At 49.7% G+C, this 27295-nt stretch overlaps 6 protein-coding genes across 6 annotated transcripts; 2 read left to right on the top strand and 4 right to left on the bottom strand.

The window, feature by feature from the left end:
• Positions 1-210: 210 nt before the first annotated feature.
• On the bottom strand, positions 211-1436 carry EI90DRAFT_3020341 (uncharacterized protein; the record flags this gene model as incomplete). Its single annotated transcript, XM_039057501.1, has 5 exons — positions 211-297; positions 424-445; positions 675-863; positions 1097-1125; positions 1179-1436. The coding sequence occupies 5 exons, from the start codon at positions 1434-1436 to the stop codon at positions 211-213; spliced, it is 585 nt and encodes a 194-aa protein (XP_038910554.1).
• Positions 1437-2007: 571 nt separating this feature from the next.
• EI90DRAFT_3079476 (ClpP/crotonase-like domain-containing protein) lies at positions 2008-3476 on the top strand (the record flags this gene model as incomplete). Its single annotated transcript, XM_039061838.1, has 7 exons — positions 2008-2114; positions 2179-2261; positions 2318-2464; positions 2516-2690; positions 2755-2848; positions 2907-2964; positions 3021-3476. Coding segments are annotated over 7 exons (739 nt in total), but the record flags the coding sequence as incomplete, so codon positions are not given.
• Positions 3477-5018: 1542 nt separating this feature from the next.
• Positions 5019-7982, top strand: EI90DRAFT_3157958 (regulator of chromosome condensation 1/beta-lactamase-inhibitor protein II). The gene is made up of 15 exons (XM_039066154.1): positions 5019-5272; positions 5353-5377; positions 5436-5495; positions 5566-5896; positions 5959-6097; positions 6186-6290; positions 6381-6462; positions 6548-6635; positions 6691-6808; positions 6865-6913; positions 6966-7051; positions 7104-7212; positions 7268-7421; positions 7476-7752; positions 7805-7982. The coding sequence occupies exons 1-15, from the start codon at positions 5212-5214 to the stop codon at positions 7822-7824; spliced, it is 1704 nt and encodes a 567-aa protein (XP_038910556.1). The 5' UTR covers positions 5019-5211; the 3' UTR covers positions 7825-7982.
• A 13-nt stretch (positions 7983-7995) lies between these two features.
• Positions 7996-9860, bottom strand: EI90DRAFT_3079484 (squalene synthase). Its single transcript, XM_039061839.1, has 5 exons — positions 9783-9860; positions 9471-9720; positions 8610-9407; positions 8434-8559; positions 7996-8365 (listed from the first exon to the last, which is right to left on the bottom strand). The coding sequence occupies exons 2-5, from the start codon at positions 9699-9701 to the stop codon at positions 8066-8068; spliced, it is 1455 nt and encodes a 484-aa protein (XP_038910557.1). The 5' UTR covers positions 9702-9720; positions 9783-9860; the 3' UTR covers positions 7996-8065.
• Positions 9861-9902: 42 nt separating this feature from the next.
• On the bottom strand, positions 9903-11613 carry EI90DRAFT_3079485 (uncharacterized protein). Its single transcript, XM_039061840.1, has one exon. It carries the CDS (start codon positions 11457-11459, stop codon positions 10068-10070), a length of 1392 nt encoding a protein of 463 aa, XP_038910558.1. The 5' UTR covers positions 11460-11613; the 3' UTR covers positions 9903-10067.
• Positions 11614-11969: 356 nt separating this feature from the next.
• Positions 11970-13992, bottom strand: EI90DRAFT_3157961 (microtubule binding protein; the record flags this gene model as incomplete). The annotated part of the gene is made up of 8 exons (XM_039066155.1): positions 11970-12113; positions 12173-12565; positions 12623-12803; positions 12857-12871; positions 12933-12942; positions 12998-13763; positions 13815-13911; positions 13961-13992. 8 exons carry the CDS (start codon positions 13990-13992, stop codon positions 11970-11972), a joined length of 1638 nt encoding a protein of 545 aa, XP_038910559.1.
• Between the last annotated feature and the right edge of the window lie 13303 nt (positions 13993-27295).

The raw sequence follows: 27295 nt of genomic DNA on the forward strand, positions 1-27295 counted from the left end.
GCACGCGCGCCTGCTCACAACGTTCGTTCCCTTACACCCACCACCACACTTGCTCTATTTATTATTCCGTCTCATTTAATTGACTCCCAGGACGGGTCCATCATCTTTATTCTCTGTCTCTGAACAATCATAGATAAACAAACGGATTAACCAACGACATACTATCCACATATCAATTGAGTTTTGTGAGACCAGTTCTGATCTGCCGAGCTAGGTATCACCAAATAGGCCCTCCCTATCCTTGCCCATGCCCCATAGGTCTCGATAATGATGAGATGGTGGGTCGGCAATGCTCACCTGTAATCTAGTAATAGCCGTCTTCTCATCATCCTCCCCCAAATCAGCGTCACAGTCCCGTGAACAAATAGACGTTGACTGAGATGGGTGCTGATATTTCCAAGCTGGATTCGAAGGGCCACAAACCTTGAATTGACCATCTGCTTGTCTGGTACATTCAGCAAGACTATTAGGCAGCACTAAGTATCTGTCGAGATCTCTTTCTACCGTGTGCCTTTCTAGCGTCTTGTTCCAGTAGGGTGACATTCGCACGGCTCATTGGATCCAATGGCTAGTGACGGATTTCCTATCACGATTCTTTTTTTTTGGGGGGAGGGGGGACATTTTGCATTTAAATATTTCAGTGAGCAGACGTGACTGCCCTCAGTCTCCCATACCGCTTAAAGAACGAGGATGGAGTGCGAGGAGTTGGCCTGCCGGCGTGATATCCTTCCTGAGTCGCGGGCTGGAAAGTTGAGTCTTCAGAGATTTGGTATTTCGAAACATGATACGCTGGCTGGCTTCCAGTGGAATCATACAAGCCAACAATAAGCGTATTACCCGCCAGACTCTGAAGACCGTAACGTCTATAACGAAGTGTGTATATCGAAACATTTTGCGTGTTACCAAGAGGTAACCCATGGGTGACACTCAAACTCGTTGAGCCGGTCGATTAGTTACCCAGTTTGACCCAGCGCCATCCAGACACACCCTTTGTGTGCGGACCGCATCCATCGTCTCCCATTTCCCCAAGTTCTCGACGAAAGGGGGAGTGAGGCATCAACACCCCATGACCACACATACTTTCAGCAGCCCCTACTGTGCTTTCCCCCCCGTTGGTTCCAACATCTGGAAGATACAGAGGATTAAATTATCCCATAATTCGTGCTGCAACAGCAGACGCGTGGCGGTATCTGCCTAACTCCCAAGTTTCGCGTCCCTCTTCGATTGTTCCCAGAGAATTCTCGAAAGGACACGATCATGACGCAGAATCCCTCCGGAGCTTTGTAAATTGCAAGTCTCGTCACGCTGCCTGCACTCAACCCTGCAGTAGACGACCGATTCTCAAAGCCATCCTCAAGGCTCTTGTACCATCCTCCCCGCCTCGAATTGCTCCCAAACACTGGTTGGGAACCCTCCCTAGTGTACGCCTGCCCCATGCTGCGCACCAGCCCCGGGGGTTACGCAAAGTCTGTGGGCGTCCACACCTTGGGTCAACTCCCAGCTACAGGATGCGCATCGCCAACTGCGACAGCAGGGCTATGGTAATGAACCCCTGTTAGCGGGTGGGGTGTCCTTTTCTACGACACACGGGAGAGGATCCATTGACAGCAGCCAGTACAGTATGGCAAGAGTAGACACGGACACTATCAGTGGCAAACCCCGGGGCCCCGATTCCAGCCGGCTCGAGCTTGGCGTGATCATCGTTAAAGGTCACGCTTGTGTGTGTTCCCCAACACCCAGCTGGCAGGCTGAATCTCCACCGGCGGCAATTACAAGCGCTATACTATACATATGTCGAAATCTTCGAGTGGAAAACATATCAAGGTTGCCTTCGATGGGGTTGTCGCCGTCGTTACTTTTTCGCGGTGCGGAAACTGATCATTGGCAGTGTGAATCTTCGATAACATATCCATCTATCCTCTATAGTCCTCCAGTCAATGCCATCAACACTGAGTGAGTTGTCGTGGTGGTCAGTTCATTCTACAATATTTCGACATATCTGAGTAGAATGTGGCAAGAAATTCCGAAAATATTCGATAAACTAAGCCTGGATCCCGAAGTGAGGGTCGTGATACTTGCCTCCTCGGAGCGTGCCTTTACGGGTGGACTGGATTGTTAGTACCCGATAAATTGTCCGGGATTCCCGGCAGGTACTCGAACCTCATTATCGCTTTTCAGTAAAGGACGTTGTATCGAAATTCTTTGCAGAGGGTGCCAGTGATGTTGCTCGGACGGCGCTTCGATTCAAACCGATGTTATATGTAAGTTCCTCGTCTTTTGTTCCTGTTGATGGCATCCCCCGACAATCCACCTCCAGGAATTTCAAAGGGCCATAGATGCTATCGAGAATTGTCGTGTTCCAGTCATAGCCGCTGTTCATGGCGTCGCCTTCGGAATAGGCATCGACATATTAAGTGCATGTGATGTTCGATATGCGTCAGAAAATGCAACATTCAGCATCAAGGTACAGGACTCCCTTTCTTCACTTGTGGGCATGATCGACTGAAAGATTTAGGAAGTAGATATGGGTATGGCAGACGTCGGCACCCTGGCGCGTTTCCCGAAGATTGTAGGAAACGACAGTTTTACCCGTGAAGCAGCAATCTCCGCTGGAATATTCGCGGCCAGCGAGGCTGAGCGGGTTGGTTTCGTTTCGAAGGTGGTGCCTGGTGGGAAGCAAGAAGTTTTTGGTAGGTTCAGATTCTTCGAGTTGATGATGTCGTACAACTAAGCGATTTGTCCTTCTGTACGTAGATGCCGCCTTGGCAACGGCGAGGGAAATCGCGTCGAAATCGCCGGTTGCAATGGTAGGGACGAAACATGTCCTCCTACATTCTCGTGACCATGCGTGTGTGTCAAATACCTGGGCATGTGGTCGTCATCATCTACTCACAGTTAAGCTTTAGTGTTTCTGAGAATCTTGACTATGTTGCGGTGTGGAATGCTGCGACACTCCAAACTGACGTATGTCAATGTCAATCTCTCCTACGCGACTTTCTAATATGTTGAGGAAATATCAGGATACCACTGAGGTCATCAAGTCTTTCTTCCACAACCTCAGACCACGGTTTTCCCCTTTGGCGAACAAACTGTGATTGTTCCCGAGCTCTTGTATATTTAAGTCTTGTGTTGTGGGTCATCACGATTTGGCATGTACTCGGCTTTGTATCCGTACTCGATGAGCGCGTCCAGAACGGCATGCATCGCCTGGTGATATGGAAGATGGTGGTGTTGTGATCAGGGTGGAATGAACACTGGCAGCGTGGAAGTTGTGTGTGAGAGACATGGTTGGCTGGAATCACTGCGTTTGCCGCGTTGTTGTCTTGGGCGAGACCCCTAGTAGGGTGCGTGCTGCCTCTCACCAGAGCCGGACAAGCCCATCATCCGCTTAGACGGGACACTTGTACATCTGTATTTTGTCATATGAGTACATCTAGTTAAGCCACATCGGAGTCATCAAGCCCCTGTCGAGTCCAGTTTTGCGAATACCTACTGCGGTATACTACCGTGATTTAGGAGGTGCCAGCGGCATTGGCAGCTGTGCTTTTAATTTTTCAAATCCCTGATCCATTAACTCGAAGCCCCCCATTTGTAACCTTCCTCATTCATACCCTACACTGGTACTGCGGATTGTTTCCAGCGCGGTACTTCATGTGCACCAAAGAGAAAGTTTCAATAGCATAGGCGAAGACTGAAATTAAACGGAATACGAGGGCCACTGGAAGAAATCCAATAGCTTGGAAGCCCCCTCCGGGACCTTGAACAGCTTCCGTAGAGGCAAAAGGGCCGGATTAAGACTCCGACCTACAGTTCTTTGACATGTCCTTGATACAATTAACCAGGACGGGTGCATGGAAATGGGTCACAGAAAATCAATGCGGCCGCCCGAAAAGGATCATACTTTATACGCCACAAACGCAACGAAAGGATGTAATTTGGCGGGTTGGGTACCAGGAGAGGTCAGTCTCCTTGACCCCCAGGGACGAAACTCTTATCGCTGCGGCATGCCATGACAACTGGAGCGTTGCCTTCCGGAGGTGTTTCCCGCGTACTCATGGGATATATACGATGGCACAGGAACTTCCAATTTCCCTTACCCGGTCCAAGGGATTGAAGATAATCCGATTACTCCCTATCTACAGATGTAGAAGGTATCATCAAAGCTCTGAAAGCAGCGGAAACCGTTTGGTGGCCGAACAAAACATCGTCCAACACGAATATCTGATAGAAGCGGTTGACAAGCAGTTATCGTCGCAGCAATCATCTTGTCAAGGTTACACACGAGCCCTAGCAATTTGACGAGGAGAAAGAACCTGGGCTAGTAACGAAGCCGTGAGCCCAACGCAAGCACACCTCTCCCTTTCCCTCTTGAATAGCAATTGAAGAAGCTTGCACCTTGCGGTATGACAAAACAGTCTGCGGTTGTCTGTTAGATCGCCGGCACCGTAATATATGTGGGTCTGTAATTGATATGCGCTTTACGTTCCTACAGGAAGTCATTAGAGAACCAGGGCGACTCTGAGGTCCTGAGTACTTGGAAGTAATCGGGTGACTACCACCATAACACGATGGCTACTTTACTAATGAATTCTTGTCCCTCAGAGCATTTAGCTGCGTCTAGGACAAGTTTTAGAGTCATTTCTGGTTGCGAGAGTTCCCAACTAGCCATTCCCAATGATATAGCAAGTGTGTTTCGCATGGGAATCTGCCGCTCTCACGATACGCTCCGACCCAATAGATATGTCGGATCTCTCGAATGCATGGCTTGAACGATAAGTGCGCCAAATCAATTCAGAGCGTGATCGGTAATTCCAGCTGACCCCGAACAAGTCACAAGGAATATGAGAGGCCAGGTGATGCAGGGGAAGACCCATGCAACATGTATGGACGTACCTGCGCTGGAACGATAGGGAATGCCAGTGGGTAGCTCGTGTTCAGGCTCGATGCAATAACACTTAATATCTTGGCACCGAACAGAGGATCGCTTCTAGAATATTAAACCGGTCACATTATAATATGACCGCTTATATCGGTCCTGAGTGGAGGAACTTCTGAGAGTCTCGCCGCCTGGAGTCTAAATCAGGTGCCAGGTTCCTCGGCAACTCCCGATCATTTCAACGTCAAAACAGAGACCGACAACCAACAGACTAATCTCAGAATCCTTGGGATTTATTACCTTCAACATCTCCGGGATAGTTACAACCGATTGGAATGGCTTTAGGTGGTGCGACCAACTCTGCGCCAACCACAGAAAAGCCAGCCTGGGGAAGAGGTGATCGCATTTTGTTACCGTCATATTGGAGGCTCCATATATTACAGTTCTGACATAATCCTGACATCTATTGACTCTAGTCCTGATTTGTGGTGGTATCGACTGGTATGCGGCTGTGTTACGGCTCCGATATATTGTCAATTATGATTCTGAATATTGTTAGGGCAAATTTGGGCAGGTCAAGGAAAGCTGGAGCATCTGCCGCAAAAGCAGAATCCGAGTTGTGCGTGCCAAACTAGTCCCAGACAGTCCCTCCGTTACTGATGGTTTTTGAAACTTTGTTGCTGCAATAGCCCAGATATTCTCCAACCTTGTATTCTTCGTTCTTTGGCCAATATAAGGGCTGTCTCTATTCACACATCGCATAGCGCATGTCATGCAGTAGTTCTGGATATCTATGGGACCGCTTTTCTTTTTGGGCGCAATGCTTCATCCTGCCTTGGGCTTCCGTCTTCGACGTCCGCCATAACTTCAGAACAAACACCACGACGACTCCGGCCAGTGCAATGTGGAGCTTCCAAGAACTCAATCAAATTCATTAATGCTGCATGTGGAAGGGCTCACACGCTTCTGATTGACGATGCCGGAGATCTGTGGACGGCTGGAATTAATACATTAGGGCAGGTATGCTAGTCCTGGATTGATTCGCCTTCCCTCGTGATCGAAGAATTGACACGCCAAAACAGTGTGGTCATCCTCCCCGGCCGGAGGTTACAAGCTTCAAAAAAGTTTCGGGACCCTGGCTTAAAACAACTCCTCCCGATAAAGTTGTTGCGGCATCTGCTGGAATCACGTTTTCGATCGTACTTACCGAATCTGGAAAAGGTGGGCATCGAGCCCGATACCATCGCTTCCCTCGTCATGTTGCTAAATGAAGGTTTCGTCCGATTCACTTATTCCCATCAACTTCTAGTTTATAGTTTCGGTTCGGCGGAAATGGGCCAGCTCGGGAACGGCCGTACTGGCGAGCACATCAGCACCGGGAACAAAACTGCCTTCGATGTAGAGCACGAACCCAGTAGGTATTTCACACCGCCCATACATTTGGACGCATGTCGTAGGCGATGATCGTGACCGTGACGCAACTTGACTGAATTCGATCGACCAGTCCGAATTAAAGCCTTCGAGGGAAAGAAAATAGTCCAGATCGCTTCTGGGCAGCAGCACAGCATTGCTTTGGCCGAAGATGGGTGAGTCAATTCATGTGGGTGAGCAGCACGCTTACGATATCAATACCATTATTGGCCTCCTGGCGATACGGCAATAATCCGACAGGAATGTCTACGTGTGGGGAACTGGAGGTTATTGCAGAACGGGGCTTGGAAATCCGAAAGACCAGCTGGTTCCTGTCCCAGTGCCCAAGGTTACTATCTCCACACGCTTTAAGGAGCATTGGCTTCATTTTGATGTGAGTTTAGTTTAGTCAAGAACTTGTGTTGAGGGGCGAGCAAGTTATGGCCGGTCCGACGAGCTCTGTCGTGGTGGACCGTCAAGGGATATATTGGCTGGCCGGGAAGTGGAAGACATCAGGAGATGGTAAGAAGTATCGCGTTGCATTGAGCATGGTGGGCTCATAATTTTCCCATTTCCAGGATCCTCAGGGCAACCGTATTCCAATTTCAGACTTCTCCAAGATATAATGTGAGTTCCGCTTTTCAGGGCCCGCACATGACTTTATCTCACCTTGTTATAGGGGATGTCGGATCCTGGGCGGTGCATGTGGCGGGGTCACCCACTTCTGTTTCACTCCTAGTGAAGACGGCTGTGTCATGACCATCGGTATGTCTATTTGTGCGCGTACCGTGGGTTGGTCACTGAACGTGATCGTGAGGCTGGGGCCAGGGCGCAAATAACTGCGAGCTGGGGTTAGGCGATGGCCAACCGAAGAGCGCCACAAAGCCAGTGGAGATCACAACTCTCAAAGGCATTGACGTTTTCCAGTAAGTCGCATGACTGGAATGTGCCGAACCCATTCCCTACTATTATTTCGTTCAGGATTGCCGCGGGAGCGCACACATCATTTTTCCTTGCACGACCCAATCAAGCTCTCAGTGACTTGGACAGATATCCCGAGGTCGAGCCCTCTGAAGATTGCCAAGTATGCCGCAAGAATGAAGGAGATGGGTCAGACCTCCTAGAGTGTGAAAAGGTGGGGATATTGAACAGTTTGCTGCTTTATGGCTTACGTGTCTGTGATTGGCAGTGTGAGAACCCGTATCACCTCCACTGTCTTGATCCACCCTTGAGCACCGTGCCCGACGGGGAATGGTTTTGCGCGGAGTGTGAGGCAGATTCCGATAGCCGCGGAGTTAACTCCACGGATAGCATCGATAGTGAGAGTCAATCTTCCGCGCCTAGGAAACGAGGCCGGCCTCGCAAAAACGTGAATGTGTCGGAGGACGAAGAAGAGGACGAGGAGGATGAAGATGGGGATGAGGATGAGGAGCCGGCGAATAAGAAATATCGGAAGCAAGTCAAAGGTAGGAGTTACCCAGCTGTCTAGATCCCTTGTTCAAACATAACGCTTTATAGGTAATAAAAGAAGGCGATGAGCTCTTCATCCCAATGATACATTTCTGTATTTCGTATTGCGCTGTTTTACCTTCATCTTTTTCTCTCTAACTGTTCACCTTGGGTTAATATGTAATTTGCGTGTTGCCACTTGTTGTGCACCCCCGTTCAACTTGATAATAATAATATCCCTTCACAGTGCACACCGAGGGTGACCACAGATGAGGAAATCTATTGGAACTAGATAAAAACTCTGACGGCAGCCCTTGGATCTAAGCGAACTTAATTCGTATATCTCGTAACCAACACAATGATACCTGCGCAGAACCCAAATACAATAGCCATTCCAAGCCCCACATAGAGGAAGAACTCAATTGGAACATTCTGGTCGTCATCAGCTTGTCGGGGCGCTGGAGGCACCTCACCTCTCTCACTGGCTTTGGCTGCAAGAAGCTTCTCGTGGCGTTCAACAGCTCGCATCCGGGCGTCACCGGTGGCTCTGTCGGACACACTGGATCGGCCACCTTGGGCCGTGCGGAGGACAATGAAAGACGGGTAGTGTTGTTCGCACCACTGCTCGATCTGCGAGGGGCGAAAATAACACTCCTCAGTCGCCAAAGGATGAAATAGATGGAAATGTGGACCTTTACCTTTCCGCATGCAATACTAATTTTGACAAAGTATGGGTCAGCAGGGACAAGTTTCGCGTGTAATTCGCGCGCGTAATCACGGAACATGTAAGCAACGTCTCGTGGATTGGTCGACTTCATGATCAGCTATAACAAAGTTGTTCAGCAGAGATATATAGCCAAGCCAATTTCCATACGTTGACGGCTTGCGCCTTCCGTATTTTTATGTTCCTGTCAAAGACAGTGGGATTCATGAAGCAGAGAGCAAGGGTAGCCATGGCCATGGAAGCGGGGATCGCACAGAAGTTAAATACACTTTGATTTCTAAGAAGAGCGAGGTAATCGAGCGCATCCACGGAATGCCGAAGAGCATCGAGTGTCATGGCACTGAGCACCCAGATAGCTTCTTGACGTTTGTCCAAATCCCGGAGCTCTGCTGGATGCTTGAACCCGTGACTCTCCCATATGGACTTCGGCCAAAAGAATCTCGAATCATCGATATCTTCCCGGATATCACGAAGGATATTCACTTTTTGGAGAAGAAGGCCCATCGAGTTGGAAAGGACCAGCTCGTTTGCTATGTAGGATTTTTCCTTGCCCGTGGCGGCAAAAAGCCGTGATAGACCCTCACCGACGAGGCCAGCAACGTAGTGACAATATAAATCAAACTCCTCAATGTCATCAATGTACGTTCCGGTGGGTGACATGACGGCCTTGTGAGCGTAGTCGGCCATACCATTCTCCATTTTGTGCGTGATGTCAACGATGACCTCACGGACTTCGGGCTGCACAAGTGCAATCTCGGCGATAACAACATTGAACTCGACCAATAATTGCCGATCTTTTTCGTTGGGGCCACTTCCCCCAAAGCACCAGTCAGGAGTTTGGAGCTTTTCGTGAAATGAGCGAAGAAGAGGTTGCTTGATTTCGTCTGAAATGGTCATGTCGTCTTCAACTGTGTCAAGACCTCTGAGGGCCAAGTAAAATAGTGCAGTCTCGGGTAGTCAGGCGAGTTAGGGTCCAAATAAAAGGGTCTCATATACCAGGATGCTACTCACTGCACGAGCCAAGTCACCATCCAACTCCTTGATGACAGACGCGAAACTACGGCTGGTCATGTCCAAGAATTCCCAACATCTCTTCATATCTTTCCTGTTATAACCTGTTGCCTCCCACTCGGCGGGATTCGTAATATCTCGCTTAGGCTCGTACCACAACTTATATTGCACCAACGTCCGAACATCGTCAGGATGTCTGGCAAACAGGTAGAGCCACCCAAGGATGCCCATGGTTGAAGTTGGCTAAATGCTGCCCAAAAGAGGAGGCCATTGAATAGCGAGTTGGGTATCGTCAAAGCATGCCAGACCCACCAAATGGATGTGTAGAGTGCCAGCAAAATGGCACTGAGGTGGAATAATAATAGAATCGTGCTTGGAACTTTGCGCGCGTGACTTCCCTATAAGGCAAGTGAATCATCTCATTATTTGGGACTTGAGGATTAGGAGGGTAACTAGTGATACACAAGAAAGGTATAGATACATTAGAGGGAAATCAAGGGGGGCTATTTAGGAGTGGAGAGGGGAGTGTATGCTACACAGATATCTAGACAAGCAAAATTTCTCTTTACCCTAAAATATTTACTGGAAAACCACCCATCACCACATCAACAACTTGGGCTGGAAGTAATTGGGGACACAATTTTCATCGTGGCTCAGTTTGATGACCTCTGGGAACGTCTCCTTGAGCTTTTCGTATGATGTGTCCGGAGTTGCATCCGAACTTCCCCATGACTCATCGTTCAGCTGAATGAGCAATTCGTCTTCTTTTGCCTGCTCGTATCCGCCATATGCATTGATAAGACCAGTGATGGCTGTTACCATGGCCTGTACACACTCCTTCGTCTGATTTGCGCCGTCTGGGTAGTAGACATCTGCGCTGGCCTTCATGACATAAAAGTACTTCAGCTTGGGGAACTGCTCTTTCCATGGCGAAAGCGAGACCGGCCCGCACAGCATATGGAACACTCCTGGTGTAGACCAATCCAGCCTTGAACCGAGGGCTTCGACGGAAGGGTGTGCAATAAGAAAATCCGCGATGGCAGAAGGAGAGAATACGCGGTGCGACAACCAGACCGTTACCAACTCTGGGAAACGGGGTTTCTTTGTCTCCGAATCGACTACTATGATTGGATCTGCCCACACGCTTGAGCCACTGCCTGCAACAATGACAAGGTTCCTAAGAGCAGGGAACGACATATTGTTGTACAGTGGTGCATCTGGAGTACCGCTTTGTGCAAGGCTAAGCCTAACAACTTGCAGGGAGGTCGAAGTCAGAGCCGTCAAGTCCCTCGAAGCTGAATCCCCCTCCCCAAGGTCGTTCACCCAATTGAGTGTCTTCAAGTTTGGGCATCGTGCTACTAGGTCCACAACATCCTTGTGAGGAGTACCCGCAAAATCTCGCAAACGAAGATGCTTCAGCTTGGAGGTGATCTTCTCGTCATATTGAATTTGCACCGGAGCATGCAGTGCATTCAAATCCAATGCCGTGATTTCCGCGCCCACGCTGTCGTCTACGAGGGTGATGGACGTTGGAGAAGGGGGTGGTGACGGATCTGAGCGAGTTGGATCCTGGCCATCCCATGCGATCTGCCATAATTCAGGCATCGGCACTTTGAGAGGGAATATCTTCTGCGCCGTCTCGTGACTACTCGTGAACAAGCAAAAAATGTTGCATCGCAAGAGGTGAGGAGCAAGCGAATCGAACCACCGTTTGTAATGCTGGGCACTCCAGAGTTTTTCCACATTCTCCGCATGAAGTTGAAAAAATAGAGGCGTATTCTTCGATCGTTCGAGATAGGCCCGTACACGAGGCGTAAGCGCACCGGCATCCATAACTATGTCGCACCAAAGCGTTGGCGTATTGAGGGCAACAGTTCGCCAATGGTGGCAAACCGCACAGATACTCTTGACGAAAACGGCTTGGGGAGCGATGTATTTGAATGAGCTGCCACACTTGCTAAATATCATGGAGAGAACGGTGTCTGGCATGCGACACGTGGGAGTCTTCGCGTTACGGACTCTGTTGAGAGCCGCTTGGGCATAGGCCAATTCGGTTTTGAGAGCCTCAAGTGTTTTCTCCACGGCGGCTATCTCACTATTAAGACTGAATATCCTGGATTCCCACTTTCCCAGTTGGCTTTGACTATCCGAAGAAGGGATAACCGTCAGCCTGCAGTGCAGAGTCCGAAAAGCGACAAGGATAACGTCAGTAAACTCACGCAGCGCTTTCAACCTCACTTTTCCGTTCCTCGCTCGCAGCCTCGCTTTTGGCAAGGCGCTCCTTTAAAGCCTCCAACAGCATCATGTCAAAGATCACTCCTCGTTGTGGGAATCGGAAGCGGGACCGAACTAGATGAAATCGACTCCCCTGTCAAACTCAGCGGCAGTTGCCGAAATAGACGCGAGGCGTCTACCTGGCATTAAAACGCACAACAAGTTACAGGCTCAATAGGGGCATGGGAGTATTGAACATATACAAGCATCATTCTAACATAGCGCTCATTCCAGGCCAAATTGCAGGGTTTTGGCGGCTCTGGCTGCATTGGCTTTAAGAGTCTCTACTTGAAGTTCTAAATTGCGAATCTGTGCTTTGGCCTCGCGTAGATCGGTTCTGAGTTGTGCGTTCTCGGCCAGGTGAGTATCCTATAAATATGAAAACCGATATACGATGGTTGCGTAAAACATGTGTTCAGGAAACTCACATCACCACTTGTCCGTACGGGAGAGGGCTCGTCACGCGGGATAGGAGCTGGGGGGTGCAGGGAAAAGCTCGTCGGGTAGACAGAAGTAGCGACAACAGGGCTTGGAGCAGCATCAACAAATCTCCCTTGTGTGAGAGGCGAAGGTTCAGGGGCAGGTACGGATACAGGTGCCAGTGCAGTATAGGTCCTCGTAGGAGGATTAGGGATGCTTTGGGTTGGAGCCGAGAATGGAGAAGGCGTAGTGGCTACGGCGGCTGACGAAGATGTGATCTCACCGGAGTTGAGATCAACCAGCTTTGGCTGGGCAGTTTTACCAGAAAAGAATTGGGCGGCGGTTAATGCAGGCTCGTCGGACGCTGCGGGGGGAAAGATATCGGACTGGAAGGTGTCCGACTGCCGATGACGTAGACCTCAACTAGCAGTCTAACAAAAGCACACTGGAAGACGAACCTTGCGTGGCACGATGAAGGCAATTGGCTCGATAATCGAGCCAGTGACTTTGTATGCACGAGCAATCTCGCATTCTGAGACACTTAAGGCTCTCCTCGGCAAGAAGCACATTCCACGTTGGGGATCAGAAGACTTGTGTTCCGACAGAGGATGCAAAGCATCTGACTCATACTCGTAAAACCTGAATCGATGGTAAGCAACTTTAATATGTGCCGGTGGGTTCACAGCACATGCCTAATGTTTCCGTCACTGTGTGTTGTGAGCACTTGTCAATTCCGTATGCTTGGACTCGCCGATCTAAATCACGTACCCCTTTCCGGCTACAATAACATGACCAACTGAGCAAGAAGGATTGTAGCACACGACCCTACTTACCCAAGAATATGACCCCATTGTCACTCCAGAACGGCATCACTACGCCAGCAGATTGATCAATGATAGTTGTCGTCACATTATTCAGGGATCCGGGTTCCCAAATTGATAATTGCCGATCAGACATCTTGCTGAAGCCGGTAGTAGCAAGCCTATCTTTGTCTCCCATCCAAACAATGCGTGAACCTTTGATACCGCTATGCCCATCGGTGATTCGGACCGCCTCTCCACCAACACGAGGGTCGAACAAACGTATCTTACGATCACGACAGGTGGTAGCAAGTAAGGTTCCAGTCGTATTAAAGGCAAGACCTTGGATCGTGTCTTGATGCCCAGTGAGAGTTGACCTCGGCTCTTCTGGGGAACCAAGATCCCAAAGCTTGACAATATAATCACCCGATGTGGCGGCCAGGACATGCGCAGCAGTGGGGTGAAACTGAACTTGTCCTATCTTTCGAGCCGAGCCAGCAATTCGGGCGACAGGTTCGAAATCGACAGGTTGCCATTTATCTCCACCCCAACCTTCGAATTCACGCGATTCAACTTTATAGACCAAGATTTTACCGTCTTCGCCTCCGCTCGCCACAACATTGTCTTGGAAAGGGGACCAATCAGTATCAAGAACAGGGGCGGTATGTCCTCGAGCAAGAGGTATTATGTCAGGGAGTTTGTAGGGAATGCCGAAGGGTATAGGTCCGAATGGTGAAGGCAAAGGGAGGATCGCGAAGGCTCCTCCTCCGGAAGACGCCCAGTTCAAGCTGAGGTAAGACTATAAAATGTAATAAGATGCTTCATAAGTATCTAGGAAGAAAGAACGTACGCCAGAGGCGCTGATGAGGTTCGTGTCCCAGGCACTGGTTGTGACCTTGACATTTTCGATCGAATTCTCCTTTTTTGCTGGCTGGCCGAATACGTGTCTAGAATAACCCTTCCAGCATGATTACTACAACAGAGAATTCTACTCACCGGTACTTCGAAGGTCGCACGAATCGACTCATGGTGTTGATTCTATTGGACAACTGGTCCTGTGTTTGTGTTGATCGGAAATTTCCGCTGCATTGATCTGCTTCGATTCCCAGTCACGATTTCCACGCATCAACGCGCAGAACATTAAGATGGCACCTTCTACGCCTTCACAGGGACTTCCCAGTCCTCCGCCACGAACCCCTAATACGCCTTCAAGAGCTTTTCCCTATACATTTATACCCCACTTACCCAAAGTCGGCACTGCCAAAGTCAGATTGCGTTCTAACGTCTTCGCGTTATGCGCGTATGCCATCGTCTGGTGGCAATCTTCTCTATACGGGTTTCTCAAAGAGTCAGTTGTGCTTGTCATTGGGGGCATTTCGTCGACGCGGGGCGTCTTGAAAGTCTTTAGTTGGTTTGGTGCGTTTATCTATATTCTCATCTTGTGACCGACTCTCAAGTTCTTGTACCCGCCAGAAAACGTTTCCCTTTTTATAATCCTATGGAATATTGTTGAAGCTATATTTGTCATTAACCGTACCCCACCGCCTGAATCAATCCCTCCGTCAGCTAGCGCCGCGCGTACAGGTTCTATCCGCAAGCCACGGGGTTCAAGCCTTCGATTCCTCACCACCTCCGTACGCTTTATTATCAATGCTCCCTTTCAGTCGGCTAATCTTTCCCTACTCCAGCAATCCCAACCCACTTCCCCACTCTCCAAGTCCATAGTGTCCCCTTACCTCTCCTCGTCCCTGGCCTCATCCACCGCCACGTCCATATATGACACCCCCACTCGAAAAGGCATTACCAACGCCCGCACATCTCTCCCCTTCATGAACTCTGCTTCAAGGTTCGGCCTTACCCACTCGGTATCGACGCCCGTAGGGTTGGGCGCTAGCTTCGATTCTTCATTGGATAGCGTTCCTAGAGGGGATCTCTCTGCACCTCCGCTTGCTTCATATATGGGACAACAGTCTCCGGAGAGCAGTCGTAAGTGTGCCCCTTAACTCGGCAGTTCGCAAGGCACTCTTCAGGCTGAGATTGTCGAATGTGTAACAGGACCTCTGAGTGGTGAAGTTTTGAGAAAACTGTTCAAAGAGGCCGACTCCTGATCCAAGCCATGCATCGAATCATCACTTACTGCACATAATATGTCTAGTCTGTGCACCTGACTGTCAACTGGCGCACAAGAACTAAATGACCACGAGTCACAATCACCATGATATCTACTTTTGGAGCTGTTTTTTGTGATAGGAGCCGGCGAGTTTTACCCTAGGATATTTGAAGCAATTTTGCATAGATTTGGCAACACGGGTGCCGAACTTCTGCCTCACATTTCCCGATTTCAAAGTCCGCCATATTCCCCCTTCGCGACTACTCAGCCGTGCCATCCGCGGACCTACGCAGTATCCTGTATATCATCTCAGTAGTCTTACGATTGGGGTCTTGTTTCCGGGTGCTCATATTCACCGAATCCAAGTGCCTACTGCCTACCGTTAAACCGTTTTGTCCACCTTGATGGTTACTCAATGAGATTTTAAAAGTCCAGTCATCAGGCATTCTACTGCCGAAGTTCGATAAATATTGGTGCGGAGTACCAAAAAATCCGCGCGCCCGATTTGGGTCAACCGCCGGGGTCTGGTGATGACCCAAATATGGCAGCGGGTCAGTAACAAATGATTTCTGTTTTAGGCTGTGTGTGGCAACCAGCGCTCATTATTTTCCTAAATCGTCAACACACTTGAGATGTCCAAATATATTCAACGCCAAATTAGATGTCTTTTTTTTGCGTGCTGTTGTAAATGGGGCACAAATTCTGCACCGAAATACGACTCAAATGGATAGTATATTGTAATGGATTGTACTTCATTTTGGGGGATATTTTGGTCCTTTCACCTTAAAAACTTGGTACTTTGACCGGGCGGGAATATGCACGAGCCTTCGATGTGCGTTCTCATAACAATCAACACTCAAACATGGAAGATCTTAGCCGGCTTGCACCTAGCTTGTCGGAGCTGTAGAGTTTGGAGGGAACCTGGTTTCGGGAATATCCTGACAGGCAAGCCCCGTGACTGGACGGACAACCTGAATTGTCACTAGAAACTGGTGGGGCATCCAATAGTGAAATTGTCCAAGCGATGTTGAATTGTTGTCGCTGGGATGTACCGAACTTGCACTTATTCTCCTGCTCATCATCTGGTCCTAACAAAGGAACAATGGCCCGCTGGGCTGGAAACAAATTCGCATCGATTGTCCTGCCACAGGAGTAATTCTTTATTGTGAAGGATGACGCCGATCCAGGTGATTCTAGTGCCTAAGCAGTTGTGTACAGGGCCCCATTTACTTCGTTCCTGAACCGGCCCAATTTTCCATGTGGGTAAAAATGTCTGGATATGATTTACTCCGTCCGGCGTAGTACAAGGCATTATCTGCGCGGCTTCGTGCCTGGGTGCGCTGAGTATGAGTTATATTTGCTCATCGGAGGTCAATCTCATACCAAAGGATATTTCCATAGCCAAAATTGGCACTACCCCTTTAACATCTGCTTAATCGGATTGTCTTCACCCATCATCATCATCTTACTGGCGCTCTGGCGCGAGCAGACAACAGTGACACCACCTTTGTGCTCTCACCCTTCACGTCTACACCTCATTGACATTAGTACAGGAGCCTATATTTCGCACTTGCACCTTGGGCGCTTAAGCTATTATGTCCTCCCTCGTCTCTACCGGGCCTCGTAGAGGCGCGGTGATGACGGAACACACTTTCCATGCCATGGCTGACTCCCAACAGCCCCCATCTTTTGCAGTTTCAGACATTTACCATGCACTAAACGATGAGTCGGCCGGATTAGCATTTCTCAAGGATGCTGAAGTGTCCGATGTTATTTGTTACCACTCCGAAGGTGTAAGTCAAGTGTAGATCTCCGATGGACTCCCACCTCGCTGATGATGTGTTCAAGTCAGGGAGCCATTATTATCTGATGTTGAATGTACGGTTACCCCAGCAAACCGGCGCGCACAACGTCGTATGCGCTCGCGCCGAGAGGGTCCCTGGCACACAAGAACGTGCGTTTTTCGGAATCGTGCGACGGGCTCCTGCGGCTTGCGATAACATCAAGTTCTCGTATTCCGCCCCCGTAATTCGGGGTCCGGGAGACGACCTCATCATGATGCTCCGTTGTAACAGCGTTAGGCTCATCCAAGCCGTTTATTTGTTTGGCATCATTCATACTCACTCTCAAGAGTATCATGCAACGAGCCTCAACTCCTCGTGGTTTGCCGCAGGTGCATTCCTTTCCCTTCTTTCGTGTTACATACGTGATTTACCACCTTAGGTAGTTAGCGTCGGTGTTCTGCGTCATTTAGACGGCAACAGTGATTGGACCAGCTCCCCCAACAGGGAATGGATTCGAGCTGCTGTGGGCAGTAGTACGAAAGAAGTGACGAGGAAAGTGACGCGCGAGGCTCTCTCGTTTTGGGACGTCCATGAAGTTGTTGATCTCAGCAATGAAGCAGTGTGGGGGCCTTATCGCGAACCTACCTCCCAAACAGAGCCTCTGCATGAACCCGCTTCTCCTCAGTCCACACTGTCTCAACCTCTTCTAACCCTATCCCCAACTACTTCTCTCTCCCCTAAAGGGTCTGGCAACACGTCGCCTCCACTATCCAACAATCATGTCTACCCCACTGTTCGTGGAGTGAATGTAAGTTTAATTTACCAGTATTTAGTATTTACCAGGCATATCTTAACACCTTCCCTTCCCTGCTGTACCAGGGGACCTCAGTCACTGGCCCTGCGATTACGGACGTGTCACGATCTGTTTCAAGTGCCTTTGGCTCACCTCGATCGACGGGATCTTATCCCAGTAATGGTTCTATTAACCTACCAAGAGACCTTGCGTTCCCCGAGCTGGTGCGACGCGTCGTGGCGACTGACGATATCGACAATTATAAAGTATTGATTGTTGGACATGAGTCTGTCACCCCTCCGAGGGAGTTGCTGCGGGTCGTGAAGAAAATGGTCAGAGGTTTGACTGGAGATGGTCGGGCGCAGCTCGAGGACAGAGTTCTGAAATTTTTGCACACCTGGGTGTCGATCGGATTCCTCGATACTTCCCTTCACCCGGAAGTTCTTCAATATGTGAATCGCCCACCATTCAGCCATCGTGACGACGTGCTACAGATTCAAGCGGCCCTGGCAGAACCGACACCTCCTCCTGCTACAGAGCACCAGTCCGAAACAACGACTCCCTCTGTGTCCAGCGCTGGTTTGACTGCCTCAAATAATCAACAAAGAATCGAGAGGACCATTGGCGAAATGGAGTCGGAAGACCTCCTGGGGCTCGCAAGGGCTCTGTTCGAGATGGAAACAGACAATTGGAAAGATCTTACAATGTTTCGTGCCGTCAAATCGCTGACAGCCTGGCGAGACGATCCAGATGCGTGGGATTCTAAGCCATTCTCCCCCTTGGCAGGAAAGGTATGGAGTTTACCAACCCATTTGGTCCCAAAGAAGCTGAAAGTTGTCCTTTGATCAGATACATGATTGGGTGAATGAGGAATGTCTGGATGCGAATCCTGAAGTTCGACAGAAGGCATTCTGCGCACTATACCTTCTGGCATGTGTGAGTTTCGCCTGTTACATTTTACCACAAGAGATCCCCTTAGTATTTTTCCTGGGCAGGAATGTGAGAGGATGAGAAATTTTGCAAGCTCTCAGGCTATCGCCCGCGGTTTATCTGGAAGATTCCTTAGGAGATTCAACCATATTCGTGATCGTGCAGCGAGTGAAGCAGGAGGTCCAGAGAAGCTGAGCGCAGCACTCCAGCGCCTTTTTTCCAAGCCTCCGAAAGATATCCAGGTGGCAATTCCTCCATTAGGTTTGTCGACGACTCACCATTAGTATTATGTGCTAATAGATGGTCTAGACTCTCGATTACGAGCCCTTCTACCAGCGTTCCGTGCAATTCGGGATGATGGAGGCACGGTAGACTGGGACGCTTGCAAGGAGTTTCATCGGTCTTTGAATCTGGAGCTTGGACAGCCCCTCCCCGCCTCTCAGGAACCCAGGGCACCTGAATCCTGTCATCAATTCTTTCGCGAAAGGATGCACGCAGCAGAATCGAGCCGCACCAGACACCGGCATCTAAGTGAAGACCTTTCAGCGGCTGAAGCCCGCGGGAGAGCTTGACAACCGAGGTTTTTTTTTTTGCTGTGCCTCGTTGCTCTGCCACGGAATTATGGTTTCTTGTTTTCAACGGTTCATGTCTGCTCAACTATCGAAACTAAGAGATGTCGTCTCTAAATTTCAGTTCATGAGGCAATATCCTCATTGTATCACTGCGCTTCCTCGTCCCACTACGATTTCCTTTTATTTGAAGGCTCTGTGCTTTGGTTCTTCCTTTCTTTCTCATTGCGGCTTGAATAACTCCGTGTATGTAGCTCGCGGATGGCCAAAACTCATTTGTAACCACGTGCGCGGGGCTGGGCAGGACGAACGTGTGAAGATCAGGAGGGCCGGTCTTCATTCTCAGCTGTATGCTAAAGGCAGACGCACATGAAGCTCAGATACGGTTGAAGGATACGTAGAACTCGATATTCTGGCGTCATTTCGCTCATTAGTGGTCCGGCGACACTACCGGAAAGAGCTTTTCCGTCAGGCTTCGAGTTGTCTTTTACCAATCCAACTCTCGCTCCCATTCACTGCTGTAAGACCCGCTTCCCGTATGGGATCATGTTTTATTGCGCACAATAAGAATATTCTCTCAAAAAAGGAGGATCTATGACTGATGGACGCAGTGAAACTCACACACTTACCCTTCAATTCACTCAGTTCTGACTCCTACATATCGCGAAATAACTCGTGCTGCTGACCATGCTCCATTATAGGTGCGCGAGACCAGGTGTGGCTCACACGCCTCTCTGATGAAACTCCGAATCTGAAACTGTGAAGATAATTAGCATGCGAAAAAGCCGATGGCAGGTACAGCGTGATCAGTTGAAGGCATTAGAGCCCGAGTGTGCAGGGGACGTGGGATAAAGAAAGAGATAGATGGAATGAGTGCCGCCTCCCGTGCACTTTAGTACTACAAATAACCAGGAATAAAAAGGAACCCAGGGTCATTCCGTGGATGGCCTGAGGATCATGAGAGTTAGGTTCTAGATAAGTGGACTGGGATACTGGCGAGGCGTGCCGCCATACCCATAGTTGTAGATGGTGCCAGGTTGGGATTGGGAAAGGGGCAAAGTGAGTTGAGGTTGAGGCATACTAAGTGTGGGTTTAGGCTGCGGCATATATGTGGGTCGAGGCACCGAGGTGGGATGGGGCAGAGGGTTGGGTTGAGGAGGGGATTGAAGCAAAAACTCATGGGACACCACGGCGTCCAAATTGGCGATTCCAAGGCCTCTCGGCACGGTGATAGGTGGATAATCAGGGCCATGCTCGGAATGAGTTTCCATCAATGGCGGAAGGGTGCTCGACATAGATCGCGGCGAGTCCGTAATCGCCGAGTCCATAACTTTCATTCCCTAACAACCAGGAGTGAAAAGGTGTTGATGCACATTGGGAAAAGTAAACTCACGTTCACTCCGTAGATAGCCTGAGCACCATAATAGTTGGGTTCTTGATAAGTGGGCTGGGATACTGGGTGAGGCGTACCGCCATACCCATGGTTATAGATGATGCTGGGTGGGGATTGGGAAAGAGGATTCTGGGGTTGGGGCATAAGTGTGCGTTGAGGCATTAAGGTGGGACGGGGCGGAGGATTGGGTTGAGGAGAGGGTTGAAGCAGAGACTCTGTCCCCGACGTACTATGCCCCCAGGTCGCTTCATTGCTCAGATCCACAGCTTTTCGGACATTGCACAGTGAGAGAAATTCATGTGTCACATTCTTCGTTACTTCCTTCGTACCGCTGCCCATGACTTTTGCAGCGGCTTTAATCCAATCCTTGCTGGGAAACTTGATCCAATCATTCCCTTGGTCTAAATGACGCAGAGCACCAATGCTAACTGCATAGGGTGTTCAACACATGTTCTTCCACTGCAAGTGAAGCGAAGACGCACCTGCAGCAAACCACCAGCAGTTGAAGCTTTTCGTATAATATTCCGGGGAACGATCGTGGATGATGCTGAACAACAGGGTGGAGTGGACGAACTTGACGTTGTTGCAACGGAGCATCATGATTGGGGTATCTTCGGGGCCCCGAATAGCGGAGGCGTGATACGAGAACTTGACATTATCGCATGCCGCCGAGCCGTTCAGAAGAATTCCAATAATCCCGCGTTCCTGCGTGCTCGGAACCCTCTCAGCCCGTGCCCACACGATGGTGCCTTGGCTTAGTCGGATGCTTAACATAAGATAATCATGGCCGCCCGTCTTAATTATGTCATCAGCGAGATGAACTTTAGTGGATACCAGTCCTTGACTTACGCCATCGCGATGGTAACAAAAAACATCGGTCACTTCGGCATCCCTGAGAAACGCTAATCCAGCGGACTCGTCGATGAGTGCCTGATGAACGTCTGAAACTGCAAGCGATGGGGGTTGCGTGGATTCAGCCATAGCGTAGAATGTGTTCCTCGTCATCACAGAACCTCTGCGGGGCCCGGCATGGATAGAAGAGGACATAGGAGGAGTGAGCGCTTAAGTGCCCGAGGTTCTGCGTGAGGTTTGAATTGTTCTGCAGTAGTGTCAAGATGCGAAGGGTGCACAAATTGGTCCTCTCTGTTACTTGCGAAAATGAGCAAAGGTAAATTTGACGAGCAGTGCAGTGCCCAAGTACCTATTTAAGCTGTGGGAACGTCCTTTGATATGGAATCACGACCAATCAACGAGACACTAACCATCCTTTCCGATCACCAGGGCCACAGCACCTACACACAACGCCCCATATGAGGAATTACACTGCGAAAGCTACAGGAGGTTCCACCAAAAAAAAGAAATCAATCGGTGAGGGGGTACGCGGAAATCTCCGGACAACTTCCATGACTGTCAGAATGCATAGGCACCTCCCTGGAGCAAGCAATAGATGGCAAATCAATTCAGTAGTCTTTGCTGTCTCCCTTTCACTTCTGACAGAGCCTGCATAATTTCGAACTTGTTACGAGTCGGAACGTTGGCTCTGCAGCACTCAGTGGCGGACACTCAACGTCGGGCAGAGGGACGAGCATGCAGAGAAACTGTTTAGACCATTTACATACATACCTTGAGTCGTGGCATCTTTGGCCAAAGAGGAAGCAAATTTCGTGAACATAATCAAATGAAGGTTTAATAAAAAGATCGGTTCGAAGTGTCCTCGGAAGCAATAGAAATGTTACCACGGTCAACGTGGGTCTTACCTATACTTATGTAATTCACCTGGCGTCGGCCGCATCAGTTTATCGCCACAATGTACTGCCTTCATGCCAGGCCCTCAACCGACCGGCATATCGACACCGACAGCATGCAACGTACGCGTACGTTCAGATCGGACGATATGTAGGTTGTATCCCGACGACTGATGCTGCATGGCGAGATATGACGTGTAGACTAGGGAGGAATCCATCGATACATAATGCCCGCAAAATAAATACAGGAGCAAGACACGAGACTCATGATACGCCAGCTAATGATCAAAGTGTTCAGTACAACACGAATGTACAGTCACCATTACACAAAGATTCGGAGGTAAGCGAAGTGAACGGAAAGTAGCAATTACAGATTTCATGGACGATGGAGATAAATCCGAAATATGGAATTATGAAGAGATTGAGGAATCCTTAATGCAAGGGTGGGCAATCTTGCCAAGAAGGTTGCGGAGGGTGTGGAAAAGCACCTATCACTCTTAACGTCAATCTCAGATCATGTTCGATGAAGGTAAATCTGGCACGAGATAATGCACTGGTCCTTCCTTTTCCCCGTAGAACTGGCCACTGCCCTTGTGGTTGAGTTCCATGTCTCCATTGCCACTAATTTCCACTCCACGCCGTGAATTTGAACTCGCCTGAGAGTGTGACCTCACGCGGCCCATACGCGTCCCAGCAACAGGTGGCTTACTGGAATTAGGACTCCTAGGGGGGCCGGACTCCTCTTCTTCATTGTAGGTTGGAGCAGGTTTACGTTTAAGAGAATGATTCCTGGTAACGCCATTCGCCCCGGCTGGATTTGAAGAGTCTTCTCCCGGGACCGAGTGGAAGGAAGTTTGCGAACGAGAGGGATCAGCGTGTCCCCGCTCATCGGCCTGATTGCGGAAGACATTGAGATCATACGCCGTCCCAGGAACAACATTCAGAACGTTGCTTTTGGAAGATGAGCGGGTATTTCGTTTACTGCCTCCTACACTAACTGCTGTTCCTGCCGCAAACTCTTTTGAAGCTCGAAGTCTGTCATCGGCACCACGCAGACTGGCAGCTCGAAAAGGATCTCCACCGTTTATGGAGTCGAGTCTGTGTGGTTTGGCCGAATCAAGAGCGGATCCTTCGTAAATGTCGGACTGCCATGGACGATTAAGGCGAGGAGATGGAGGAAAGCTGGGGCCACGGCCGAACCCGCGTGTCCGCCCTGGAGAGAATCGGCGCCTTCTTGCGAAAAAGAAAAATATGCCGACGAGCACCGCGAAAGCGAGGAGCCCCCCGATGACTCCACCCGCTATGGCACCACTATTATCTCTGTGTTTTGATTCTCTTGGGGGGGTGAAGGTTGGCGGGATAGGTGATGTGGGAGTTTGAGATTCGGCCGCAGAAGTTATGGATGACTCTGACTGAATTGTGGAGCTCTCCGTTGGTGTGTCTGTGGGACTCGGAGAGGGGGTTACTGTCGAAAACTCAGTTGTGTCACTAAGGATGGTTGTGCTGGTTTGTGAAGAATCAGTGCTCAGTGGGGTAGTGAGGGTTGGAACCGTGGAACTCAGGATGCCAGAACTATCGGTCGGAGGTACTTGGCGTCGCGCAATCATCGGCAGTGGCTCTGCGATCGATGGGCTTGCCAGTAGTAAGAAAAGGAGGGCCATGGTTGGCACCTAAAACCAGAAGAGGGCAAACACGGAGGTTTTGAGTGTGACGCGTTTACCTAGGACGTTGGACGTAAAACCTGTCAGTGCGTAGTCGGCCAACCTATCTTGACACGTACGAGTTCGCAATTTAGACGGAATAATACTGCAAAGTCAGCCAATCAAAGACCTAAGGGTCCAATGTCGAGCCAGCGACGTGGTTGTGGTGGACACTGGACAAGGAAACGCATTTCGGAATCAGCCACCAGCAATTGATCATCACTTCGACAACTTGCCGGCAACTGAGTGATGGTTCCTTTCAATATCTCCCTGACAACCCCTAGAAGGAGCAACACCTCAGAAACGCCACCGCACGCCACTTAACTAGCACAAGGGGGACTGTTCAGCAACCGAGAGGCGAAGGACGATCTTGTCAAAACCCCCGTCACGTGTTCCTGGACGTAATACAGCGGAGTTGGCTGACTCCGAGTCCAATGGAGTAATGACAGGTGATTAGGGATTCATTAAGCCATCCGCCAAACGAGGTCGGCTTGTGTGTCTTACCTTGACTGCCGCCAATCATCGGGAGCATCACCGCGCGGAACATTATGCCTCGGTCGCATGAGACATAAGTACTTCGCTTGCTTATTCAGGGATTAGGTTTGGTGCTTGAGGGCCACCATACGATGGGGGAAAACAGCCGCACTCTCACTAACCCACTTCGCTGATTCCGCGGACTACATGTTTATATATCTTGGCCTGATAGTGATAGTAAACCGAGCTTCATCATGTTCGTCGCCACCCAACTTACAGCTGCTATGCATGGACGCATATGTGCCCCAACTTCTCCTGAATTTCACAGCAGGTGGATGTACGTCTGCCCTCAGGACAAACTTGAACAATCTGCCTTCTCATTCAGCACAATTTCATGAAACTTGGTTATACATAGGTTCGGCAACATACATAGAATTACACGGGGACGGTATTCAGGAACGTCGTGATAAAAATGGAAAGGAAAGCTCAGAACCCTCAAAGCCAAGAAAGATAGTAGTGAGATGAAATGGAGAACACCGGGATACAATTGCAACATCGCATAATGAACTGGGACTCAGAAATTAGTTTTCACATCCAAGCAGGCCGGACCATGTTGAGACCATTTGAGGGGCGGTGAGGGCAGGGGCAACGTAGCGAAGCACCATAACTCGGTTGTCAGAACCCAGCTCTATTTCTCATGTCCTGCATCTCGCGGTTCTCATTTGCGGAGAGGTGTTCACTGAGACTCTGGTGGTCAGAACGATGCAAGGACGCTTCGTACATCCTTGCGCGAAGGAATTTATGGTAAGACTCATGGACGTTGGCTTCGGGAGAAGGAAGAACGGGTTGTCGAAGCACCTGCACCAAACTTTGATAGAACAACCTGCAAGCCTCCCAGTTGATCGTAGCAACATCATCCCGGATGGCGTCGAACAATGGTAGAAGTCGTCGCAATCGGTAATCTAGATGGTCATTTAGCACACGTTGCTAGGGACGTCTTGTTGACAAACCTATCGGAGGAATTGTCGCCAGGACTCCGTCCGGGGGTTTGGAAAGGTGTTGCAGTGCTTTCTGTAGCCTTTCTGCATCTCCCGCTGATTTTGCAGCACGACCCCGAATAAGTTCGAATCCCTCAAAGTACTTCCCGCAAAGGGCGCGGGCGATAGCATGGGAACTAGCGAAATTTCCTAGTTTTTCGCATTCCTGCTCAGAAAAATATTATTATTAGGGGATTCTCAGCTGCGGATGCATTCAGGGGAATAACTTACGCATGCCATAAGGTAGAACGATTGGAACGCCTTCTGCCGAACCTCGTGGCGTTTATTCAGGCACTCCTCATGGACCCAGTCTTGTATCTGGATGTACAAAGATTCTCAGATCGTTTGAAACCAAAGGCTTCAGCAAAGTCTTTAATTACCTGTTCTGCCAAGGGAGAGAATAGTATCGAGTCCGACGCTTCTGGATGGTTTCGCCAGCTTATCAGCGATTTGACAGCATGGGGCATAGTAAGATGCTCGATATTGTCTGCTTCCTTCTCAAGCAGAGCCTTTGCTAACCCAAGGAGATCATTCGAGTCCATTTCGCCAATGGTCTTCCCCTTGATCTTTCGTTGTCTTCCTGAAGCGCCAGACGCAACGCTCGACCCGGATCCATTGATTGTCATGGTTCGCTCCCTCACAGGGGAAAGAGGTGTCGGTCTTGCCAGGGCCGCTTCGGTCAGGGCATTCTGAATCTGCCATATCTCTCGACGACCGCTAAATGACGGACTGCCTGAGTACTCGTCCACAAGCCTCAGTGCCTCCGAGGTGAATGAAACGTCAAGGAATCCCAACAACACCCATGTGTGCAAGAATCTCAAAACCCCGTCCTGGAGCCGCGCTTGATTCTTGCCACTTGGTTCCCTCCATATTGTCTTCAAGATCCGCAATAACTCCCCCGAAGAGATGGCAGACTTATGCCCAACGATTAATACCTTATACACCTCGATATCATGGGTTACCACGACATCCTGCACCAGATCGATTCCGAGGCCTCTCGATACTGTGATATGCGGTGGATAAACAGAGCCATGATCGGAATGAGTTTCCGTCGATGGGGAAGATGGCGGAAGGCTGCTTGGCAGAGACCGCGGTGAGTCCGTAATCGCCGAGTCCGTAACTGTGGTTCCCTAATAACCTGGAATAAAAAGGTGCTAACGCGCACTGGACAAAGTAAACTCACGTTCCCTCCGTGGATAATCGTAGGGGATTGAGGACCATGATAGTTGGGTTCTGGATAAGTGGACTGGGATACTGGGTGAGGCGGGCCGCCATAACCGTGGTTGTGGGTGGCGGGTGGGGATTGGGAAAGAGGGCTTGGAGGCAGAGTGAATTGAGGTTGAGGCATAAGAGTGGGCTGAGGCACGAGACTGGCCTGACGCTGAGGCATAAGGGTGGGCTGAGGCATTGGGATGGGATGAGGTGGAAGGTCGGGTTGAGGAGGGGGTCGAAGCAGAAACTCTGTTCCCGAGGGAGGATCACGGCTATGCTCCCAAGTAGCTTCATTGCTCAGATCGACAACTTTTCGGACATTGCACAGGGAGAGAAACTCGCGCGTCACATTCTTCGTTACTTCCTTCGTACCACTGCCCACGATTCTTACAGCGGCTTTGATCCAATCCTTGCTGGGAAACTTGAACCAATCATTCCTATGGTCTAAATGACGCAGAGCACCAATGCTAACTGTATGCGGTGTCAACACACGTTCTCACACAAATGAAACGAAGACGCACCTGCAGCGAACCACCAGCAGTTGAAACTTTTCGCATGATATTCCTGGGAGTGACCATGGATGA

Source organism: Cantharellus anzutake, assembly GCF_015039405.1.
Source record: "Cantharellus anzutake strain C23 chromosome Unknown EI90scaffold_80, whole genome shotgun sequence".
NCBI lineage: Eukaryota > Fungi > Basidiomycota > Agaricomycetes > Cantharellales > Hydnaceae > Cantharellus > Cantharellus anzutake.

What these genes read in the sequence shown, in the direction of transcription:
- EI90DRAFT_3157958 (XM_039066154.1), top strand. Translation starts at nt 5,212, where the DNA reads ATGGCTTTAGGTGGTGCGACCAACTCTGCGCCAACCACAGAAAAGCCA. An exon ending in AAAGCCAGCCTGGGGAAGAG is followed by an intron (nt 5,273 to 5,352) that starts GTGATCGCATTT and finishes TATTGACTCTAG; the next exon opens with TCCTGATTTGTGGTGGTATC. An exon ending in CGGCTGTGTCATGACCATCG is followed by an intron (nt 7,052 to 7,103) that starts GTATGTCTATTT and finishes CGTGATCGTGAG; the next exon opens with GCTGGGGCCAGGGCGCAAAT.
- EI90DRAFT_3079484 (XM_039061839.1), bottom strand. Translation starts at nt 9,701, where the DNA reads ATGGGCATCCTTGGGTGGCTCTACCTGTTTGCCAGACATCCTGACGAT. An exon ending in ATGGTGACTTGGCTCGTGCA is followed by an intron (nt 9,408 to 9,470) that starts GTGAGTAGCATC and finishes TGACTACCCGAG; the next exon opens with ACTGCACTATTTTACTTGGC. An exon ending in TTAGTATTGCATGCGGAAAG is followed by an intron (nt 8,366 to 8,433) that starts GTAAAGGTCCAC and finishes CGCCCCTCGCAG; the next exon opens with ATCGAGCAGTGGTGCGAACA.
- EI90DRAFT_3079485 (XM_039061840.1), bottom strand. Translation starts at nt 11,459, where the DNA reads ATGCCAGACACCGTTCTCTCCATGATATTTAGCAAGTGTGGCAGCTCA.